At 32.1% G+C, this 10,236-nt stretch overlaps 1 protein-coding gene across 1 annotated transcript; it reads right to left on the bottom strand.

Moving 5' to 3' along the window:
- On the bottom strand, positions 7,432 to 9,576 carry LOC105173657 (protein BIG GRAIN 1-like A). The gene has a single exon (XM_020698116.1). The coding sequence runs from the start codon at positions 8,835 to 8,837 to the stop codon at positions 7,785 to 7,787; it is 1,053 nt and encodes a 350-aa protein (XP_020553775.1). The 5' UTR covers positions 8,838 to 9,576; the 3' UTR covers positions 7,432 to 7,784.

Here is a 10,236-nt window from a genome sequence, read left to right as displayed (position 1 = left end):
AACAATACAGAGAATTGTAGTTGCGAAAAGGGGGTTTTCAGCCAAAATCCTTACGCACTGACGCGGTATAGAATACGAATATTATTTGAGGAGATTAACGCGGAGAAGATTTTAGTTGGCGTTTGTTTGATCCAACGGCTAGAGATGGATTGACGCGTGCCAAGATCATGGAAGCTGGGCCATTGGATCCAATTTAAGCACGTATATGGTCTGGATGGGAATATATTTGGGCCTTTTACCCTCCTATTTGTTCGAGGCCCAACAATAAAGGTAGCAAACGGGTGGGTCGGATTAGATTCGGGTCGGGTCTAAAATTGTTTGCGTAGATGTTGATTCTTTATTTATTTATTTTATTTTATTATGTTGGTTTGAGAAAGCGTCAGTCCAATATAAAAAAAAATCATTTTTTTTTTTTTTTTAAATTTTGATCTGCTGTCGAATTTTATCTGCTAGGTTTTAGCGAATTGTATGTAATTAAGATATCAAATGTAATTATTTAGAATATAACACTAACTGAAGTACCGAACAGACAATAATCTTAATACAATGAGAGAAGTGTTGGAATTTATTTTTGGATAATTAAATGTACGCTCTCTCTGACCTATGGTCTATTTATACAAATTATTTTTATCTTTAAAAAATTATATATACATCAATTATAAATATTAACTTCATCTACACAAACTACCTTAGTATTTTAAGAAATTATACATACATCCTCCAAAAACGTCAACAACATCGCACAATTACCTCCGTTTTTTGAATGTCAGTGATGATTTCTGTAATTACGATAAAAAAAATAGAAATAATTTATATAAATATACTATATATTTAAGGGTTTAAATATAATCATCCCTTTAATTTTTCGTTTCCGTGGAGTCTTAGGCTACATTCAATAGAACCAAAAACGAAAAAAACAAAAGAGAGAGAGAGAGAGAGATAATAAATAAGGAATTTAATTTTATATCGATCAAAAGTATACTTGATAAAAGAATATAAATTTTGATTAAAAGAATGAATATGTGGAGTTTGGAGTTGACTAGCACTGAATTCAAACGCAGATGAGCATCCAATATGTGGATACTGTTAAATGAGCAACGCTTGAAGCTCTACGAATTAGAGATCATCGTTCATGGTTAGATAACGCTTGGAAGCGTTTCTATTACCATCTACACTATTAGAGTGTATGAGGTACAATAGGATTATCCCTTCCATACTTATTTTGTGATTCATCGTGATCTGTTATTCAAGCATAACAAGAAGACTAATTTTGTACCAAAAAAAATGAGACCAAACTTGCAAATGACTATATAGTTTGTACTAATATTACAATTCCTTTTACCCAAAGCCATTTGCTGTCAGTTTCCCCCTATTCAGCCGGTTATATATATCAACAGTCACGTAATATTTTCGTGAAATAATTAATAATAAAATTAATTACTTTGAAAAGCATAAAGTAAAACTTGTAAAGAACCCCATATATAACTAAAAACCTAATATTATAATTTTCTCTCTTTTGGTCTGATATTCTTAATAATAAACTTATAAACACATAAATGTGTGAACTAAATTAGAGTAGGGAGGGGAGGGGAGGGGAGGGTGGTGTAGGTGTATAAGCAGCGCACGTGCAGGCCCAGTGTAAGTGGAAGCAGCAGCTTTTTCGGCCTGTCTGTCTTCTTCTTGTTTTATTCTCTTTTGGGCTCTCATGCCTTTTGAATACTGTTGTTGTTGTACCTTTTCTCCACTTCAATATCTATAACATAAATAAACAAGACTTAAGATTCAATTCTAAGTTTCCACGCCTCACCTCAGTAATTAAGTTCATGAGTTGCCTACTTTGACTATGATGTTTTTTTCTTTTTATAAAGGATCAAAGTTGATTTTCCGACTTCTGATCAGATTTTAATTTGTGATTTATTATTGAATCACTTGATAAAAGAATGGTTGTTTGCTTGAATGGAACTCACGGAATTTTTTTTGAAAACTTATCGTCATATCTTAAAATTATGAAAATTGGGTACTGCGAAATTATAAAGAAAAAAAATGATAACTCTTCACTATAAATCACTACGGACTTAAAAAAGGTGGGAAATTAATACTATTTATTATGATTCGAGAGAAAATCGATGCGAAAACTTAAGTTTTGATATCGACTAAGCAACATTCACTATGGTCACTTATATATTTTTACTATGCAATAAGTAATAAAATTATTTTACATATATAATACACATGTGTAGCTGATAATGTGGTACAAGTGTAAGCATATATGTTTGTATTGCATGTAAATAAATATACTTGTAATATATAAGTGCGTATGAACTAAACTATGTAGTATAATTATATTATAAAGATATATTTTAACAATATATTTGTTGTTTTTCTTTATGAAAAAAGATAAGCATAGGTTTAAATATATGTGTATACAGATGTCGAGAGTAATTTGAGGTCGATAACGAGGTTGTTCTAGATCAAGGTTGTCGTCCTCGAATATCTGGTCTGTGGTCATATAGATGATCCTCATACACTACAGTCAAACAACAAGAATGAAAGAACATTGGATATAAGATTCCAATTATAGCCCTCCAATATTTAAACGAAACAAGTTGGTCCTAAAATAATATGTATAGCATTAAATGCAGTCAACAGTACATATCTACCAAACGGATGGCCGAGGTATTACAATTGAAGTTTATTTACCAATTAACCACTCATGTCAATATAACATAAATAACTGCGCAGCATAGACCATAAACAGATCAGACGTTCTTTATGAATGATAATATTATTGGAGTCATTCAAATCAATCAAACCAAACAAAGGTCAGATATATAAAATCAAACTGACGAATTAGTTCATCTATTTATCTCTTTCCTCGTCTTAATATCATCCCACCAATAAAATGAGTATTCTTACTGTAACTTGTCAAATCAAAATATCTTTGTTTTGACTTGTGTAACAAATGTAACCAAGATAAACAACATAGGTGAGCAAGATGTCAAGATGGTTAGTGTGAGTAGTCTATTTTAGAACAAGCATTATTCAGATGGGTTTATGGTTTGGTTGGGACAATATGCAATCTTACATGTGCTTATCACTATGCATGTCTCTATACTCACATATATACTGTCTCTATCCAATCATTATATATGTCCTAATTTGTTGTGATTTTTTTCTAACATAAAATCTTAGAATGACAGTTAAAAAATCACTATAATTGAATTAATACATTTTTAATGAGAATACAAATGAACAAACATAATTTCACTATAATTACTATTCAAAAACTAAATAGTGAAAATGAAAACATAAAATAGACAGGACTGTAAACATAACAAATCATTTCAGGTACTGCTCATCAAGGCAATAATTCAACAAATCGATCAGCGTAAAATTATCAACATGTCGAAACAAGCAAACGACTTCAAGCATTGTTTCAAGTGCACGATTTGTTGGTAAAATTTCGAATAACCACAGCCTTTTAGTAAACTATTTATTTCAAATGTCTTTTTGTAAATTTTTGCTCGACCTAATATTTTCACTTCGTGTATTGAAATATATTTCATCTAAATTTAATAATTCTTTCAATTAGCGCAAAAGACAACTTATTACAAATTTTTGGCCACTTTTCATATGTAATGTGCCCAATTAATTACTATACATAAACATTAAACAACTTATGTGATCGTAAAAATTATTTACCATTTACATAGTGATTTCAAATTTCAATCTATACAATTTGATACTCGATATATGATTAAATTTGAACAGAAATCTCTACTTGAAATAGGATAATTTTTATTTTCTTTTTATAAATCATTCGATTTATGATAAAAGACTTATTTCATACTTTTTTGCCTCCAACCCTCCTTTTATATTACACAAATTAATAATAATTATTATTAATTAATCAGTGGGATAATAGACTTCTCATCAACCGACAACTAAATAGAAATCTTATCCTCCATCATTGAGAACTCTTTGAAAAACAAAAAGATTTTCATACCAAACACATGTCGTCGTTATTACAAATTGTTTACATCATATTGATATATTAATTGAATTGAGAGTAATTGTAATTTATTATTTACTATTTTTACTATATTTATTTATCGATTAGATCACTGTAGTGCTAAAAAACCAACTACATAATTAAGTAGCAAATTATAATAACACCCCAACCTAAAAAAGAAAAAAAAAAGAGAGAGAAACAGGGCTTGTAGAAAGACTTCTTCAACTATGTTTTTGTATGTAACTAGTTGACGTTGCATGTGACTTCTGCGAGTATATAAAAAATTATAGTGTAAAATGAAGAAAAAATTATAAAAAACACAAAACATAGTGAAGTGATGAAAAAAAAAATGTGGGGTAAAGCAAGAAAGAAAGAAAAATAAGAATTGTGAGTTTATTAAAAATATAAAAACTTGTAAGAAAAAATAAATGTGGAGAGTGTGAGAGAGAAAAAATTAATGGCAATAGGATTTATTAAAATTATGAAAAATTTGTGAGGGCAAAAAATACGGAGAACATGAGAGAGAAAAATGGAGTGGTGGGTTGAGAGAAAAAAAATTTATAGTTTTAAAATAATTAAAAAATATTAAAATTACTATTATGGATAATTTTTTTTAAAGAATAAAATCAATGAAAGGGTAAAATGGGACAATAAAAATTGATACGATCAATGGGTTTTCTTTAATAATAGTACTAGTTATCGTCATACGCGTTTCACACGAGCATATAAAAAGAATTTTTGTGTGCGTGAAATGATAAGAAAATTAAATTGTTGAAAGAGTAAATTATAATTATAAATTATAATAAATATGGAGAAGTAAGGTGAGAGAGAAATGTGGGCTAGTGGGTAGTTAAGAAGAAAAAATAATTATAAAATTATTAAAACAATGTTACTAATTATATTTATTAACTCACAATAATTTTTAGTTTTTTACCTTAATGAGTTTCATAATTGTGATAATAATTATTTTGTAAAAGTTGTCACTTACAAATATTATTGATAAAAACAGAGTTGTGCATATATAAAGTTGTCACACAAACAATTAATTACTTATGTATAGTGATGAACAATTTGTGTTTGTATTATTTAAATGTGACTAATTATTTATAATTACAACTTTATATAGAATTTTTGAAACTAATAACTATATTGTGATAAAATCAAAATTACTGCTACTTATATTTTTTATAATAACTCCAAGATCAGTTCACTACAAAAAAAAAAAAAAAGGAACTGCATTGCTAATGACCACAACATAAAATCGTGGTAAAACCATACAATCTACCACTTCAGACAAATATATGTGAAAATTTAAGTTGTGATTATAGTTATCATTATAAATTATGATTTTTTACTTTTGACAATGATAATTAATTAGGGTAAGTTACAACGAGCTTTCTTGAAATTTGGCATAGCATTGTTTGACAAATACAAATACCTCTTATTTTAATGTTCGTCCAACAACTAGCCTATTTCATTATTCTCCATTAGGTTTCTGTCCATTTTTTAGCAGTGAACTTGCTAGAACGTCCTTGGTGAACTATAATTTATAATTTTACTTATTTTTATTTTATTTTTAAAAATTCTGGTTGACTAGAAGGGCAAGAATGAAATTTCGCATCGTCAACTGTTTCACAATTTTTCAATTATTTTTCTCAAAGAAAAAACAAGGGCAAATTGGATATTTTCATATACATAATTTCATTAAGCATCAGGGACATTGATAATTTCATAAATAATGAATGGATATTTGTAATTATATCAAATTTTAGAAAAACTCGCTATAATTTATCAAATTATTACAACAAAAGTCATATTTCATTTAGCACCATTTGATATTTTGTTGATAATATTATCATCTATTGCAGTACACAAGTGTACATACACAATACTGCAATTCACACTAGCATGAAATCAAACATTTTCTAGTTCCAAACCAAGCAATTCACACACACACACAGGGGGAAAGTGTGTATGTGTGTGTTTGTGTGTATTGGTAAGATGAGTAGTACAGTAATAAGGTTGAAAAGGGTGCCAAAGATGTTGAAAAAATCAGCTTTATGTTGGTGCAAAAGTAGGATTGCATGTGCGCTATGATGCCCATATTTTGACTTGTGAGATTCCGAATGGGGCCTCTTTGTATGCCCACTCCCACTACCTTTACTAATTATATTTTTTAAAAAAAACAATAAATTAATATAACTAAAAATAATAACAAATTATTATAATACTACGATCCATATAAAATGAGATAAACACTTATATAAAGTGAGAGAAATAGTCATTCGATAGGATTCGAGCCCATAAACTTGGAACTTTTTTTGTGATAGCTCGACATACCATTTACCTCTTATATCAATCACAGTTTTTTACATGTCCTTTGCTCTTTGGATTTGCCCTTTTCCCTCTCTTGCTAACTAACAGACATCTCACACCTACCAATTTCAATCATATTTCCTCCATATATTTGCAGTATAATAAACTCAACTCTACCCCATCACTTGTAATTCCTGGTTATTTCACTCTTCTTGGCAATTATTTGGGGTTGGTGTTGGAATTCAAGTCTAGAATTAGGAGAAATTTTCTTTTAAGATAGAAAGACAAAGATAGAGATTTCTATGTGTTTTTTTCTCTAACTTTTTAGTATCTTTGGTTTTGTTTTTTTCTATTAGTGTAGAATAAATAAAAGTAAGCTAAAACACACTCAAGTATATGTTTTATAAAGATACAGACAAATATTCAGGACAATGAAAAAATAAAAACAAGTAAAGCTGGTTTTTTCTACTCGTGGGATTGGAAATTCTTTGATTCTTTTTTTACGTCTTGGTTTCGGAGATAATTATTTGATTTTGATATGCATTAATAACATTCTTTTTTAAATAAACAGTAAAATCAAGATATCTAGAATTAACAAAGTATATTCGTGAAAAATTAATTAAGAACAACCAATAATTCTGAATTAAACGAAATGTTATATACTTACTTATTATTAATGGGACTTAAATAAAAATCCCATCTTAGAAAAATAGAAAATGATCAAAGAAAAATACAAAAGGGTTGGAGTAATGTAAAATGTATAGTTCTCAGTTCATGATTTGTGTGTTCCATGCATGTGTGCTGCTTTGACAATGTTGCTTGCTTGTAAGCTTTTCTTCTACTTCAAATTTCTAGCAGACAACATCATGCAGATTCACTTTGCTACCAAGACTTTTGCACTCCATCTTATAAAGATGTCACTTTTTGAACTTCTCCAAAAGTACAATATATATACAATTGCAAACACTCAAATCCAATCTAAATTATAATTCTTATACTCACACATGAACAATCTGATCATAAATATATGGAATCCAATCCCACATTGCAACATCTCTCAAAAGCACAAAAAGCAAATCATTTTTACTTCAATTTAAAGGAACACAGACTCATCGCCATCATTACAATTGTGACCTTCAGTTTCCTTTTTGGTTTTCTTTTTTTGTTTTTTTTAATGCAATTTTTCTTTTGTTTTTTGCTCATAATGTGTGACAACCTTAAGTGAGAAAGAGCGCGACAACTTAAGTTTTTCATTGATGATGACAAAGACATGATGTTGCAGTTGCAGGTTTCTGTAGCTGCTGTCTGTAAAGTTCAAGTTGAAATGCAAATGTAATCTACATGTTGTTATGTATAACATGCTACGGATGAAGGAAATTCATTAGGAGAAATATTGCTGGATATGCTTAATCACTCAGAGTCTACATAACTGATGATCAGAAATGTCAAATTTGCACTACATTATCAAACCACTAGCAATGGCCTGATTCATCTTAAGACTTGTGGTTCCATATACTGGAAGTTCTTCTTCATATGCTCCGATCCCGACCCGACCGATGTTTTCGAGCTCGAAGAGATCAGAGCTGGCGCAGCTCTTATCATCAACATCACTTTCATTCTCATAGAAGTCCCTGAATTCATGTTTTCTTGGATTCTTGCCCTCGTAGAGTCGAAAACTGTCGATGTTTTTCTTGATAAACTGGCTGCCGATACTTGGCACTGATGCACTGACTGAATACTCGTCATCATATATGCTCTTGTGGCCACAGGGCTGGCAATCCTCATTAACAATGACACTGACAGGGCAAAATCTGACAGACCTCTTAGATTTATTACCTCTGGAAGAAGGGTTTTTACTCAGGCAGGATCTTGAGGCCAATGAACATGTTGCTGTATCTTTCATTGATCTTGACTTTCTTACAGAGCTCCATTCCTCCAGGTCCTGATTTTTCTTCAGGTTTCTTGGACTGAATATGGAGTTCAAGAAGTTTGCTATTTTGCCACCTGGTGAAATGGGCTCTTTCACCTTCTTCAAGTCTCCATAAATCTTCATCGCCCTTGATTTAGTCCTCGTGAACCGGCCTTCGCGCTTTGGCGTTGTCTCGAGCTGTAAAATCTTTCCTGGCCTCTCTGCAGGAAGTTTCTGAGCATTTTTCGGTTTCTGCAGAGGAAAAACCGATGATCTTGAAGCTGAGGAGTCTGTTTCGGATGACGAAAATAAGCTTGAATCTGTTGATGATCCTGAGTTGGAAGAGAGGTGCCTTGGAGTGGTGGTAGTGCCGTAGTTTTCCATCCATTTCTCTACCATGATCGCCCGTCGCAGGCTTTCGATCTCTTCTTCAACTTGTGCAGCATTCTTTCTTCTGTGGAGGAAACAGTTGTCCACTTCTTGTTGCCCGTCGGTGCCTCTAGGTTCATCAATGGAATGGTAAATGGCGTCGAGGAGGGACGAAGAAAATGACGGTGTTTTACGCCGTTGTTTCTGCGTCTGCCTCTCCCACATAGCCATCAAACTATTATTTCAATAATACACTAGTAATGTGATCAATCAAAGAAAGTGGAGTAGAAAGAAAACAAAAACTTCCCTGACATGGACATGAAACACAAAGTGAGCAGAAAGAGGCTCTATTTGGACCTCTTGAAGGTCACTAGCAGAGGTGAAGAAAGCGATTGATAGAGGGAAGATGTGAAAGAAAAAGCCAAATGCCACGGCTTTGATCTTGGCCTAAAATAATTAGACAGAGAGAGAAAGAAAACAGAGGGTGACTGTAGTTGATGTTGTTAGAAAATTAAAGGGTATTTATAAACATTGGGGTGGGGTGGGGGGTTGAGAGTGTAAGCTTTAGTATAAAGAAACTTTACCACGCGTGCGTATGGCATTAGAAATAGAGTCCATGACAGAGTGGCCACGAAGGTGCTGCTGAGTAACAACCCCTTTAGTTTGCTGGTACTGTTCTTTCCATTTTGGATGACTCAGTTTCCATATGGTTTCTGATCAAAAACCCATGTGTTTTGATGGCCCTTCTTGTTTTCAAGTACGGAATACGCTTTGTTTTTGCATATGCCAAAGGATCAGACAGCCATTTGCTGTAATCAAACACCTATGCTTGTATTCAAGTACAGACAGAGAATTTAAGGAAATTGTTGAATTGGGCATTATATTCTGCCAAGTTACAGACAATGCATTAAATTAGTGAAGGAGCAGTTAGAGCATCAACCAGCAGTATCATGAGATGGCATGAGATCCTGTCTTCAGCTTAGTAGAAACTTATGTCTAGGCAGGTGATGCAATAAGCAAATATATCGATAAAAAAAAAGTCAAAGCATAAGGCAAAAGGAAACCAAAGTTTTTCTGTAAGTGGAGGTACATCATAAACAGATATTCAACTTGGCAATTTTTTCACATTTTCTGACAAAAACGTGTACGGTAGGGCCATTTATACACGGCTGTATTTTTTTCACACTCAAAGGAGCAATTTCTGGCATATTTTTCTAGTTCTGCCTAAGCAACTCATCTACAAATAAAGGTGGCCTCCATGAGCATAGAGGACAAAAGGTTTTTGAATAGGGGCATTTTCTGACTAGTGTGCTTTGTGTTACTGTAATCTTGACTCCCTTGTGCAAAATGAGAATTCCTCAACTGGTCACCAATTCAGCCTCTGAACATCATGTAGCTGGTAAAAAGATCCCCTTGACGTTGCCTCTGAAATGGGCAGTATGCTCCGCTTACAAACACTAGCATGAGTCAAGTGAAGCAGATTGGCTGTCACTGGGCTGGATGACGATCTAAAATGTACCGGCATACAACTCATGTTAGGGTCTAACTTAGAAGATATCTGGAATCCAAAATGAAACAAGGACTTAAATGGGGACAAATTCAAAACAATCGCATCTATTGATAGCACCAA

Source organism: Sesamum indicum, linkage group LG11 (genome assembly GCF_000512975.1).
Source record: "Sesamum indicum cultivar Zhongzhi No. 13 linkage group LG11, S_indicum_v1.0, whole genome shotgun sequence".
NCBI classification, from domain to species: Eukaryota; Viridiplantae; Streptophyta; class Magnoliopsida; order Lamiales; family Pedaliaceae; genus Sesamum; species Sesamum indicum.
The sequence above is the reverse complement of the archived record's forward strand: the minus strand, read 5'-3'. Positions and strand labels throughout refer to the sequence as shown.

Coding starts and splice junctions, on each gene's coding strand:
- LOC105173657 (XM_020698116.1), bottom strand. CDS start 8,837: ATGGCTATGTGGGAGAGGCAGACGCAGAAACAACGGCGTAAAACACCG.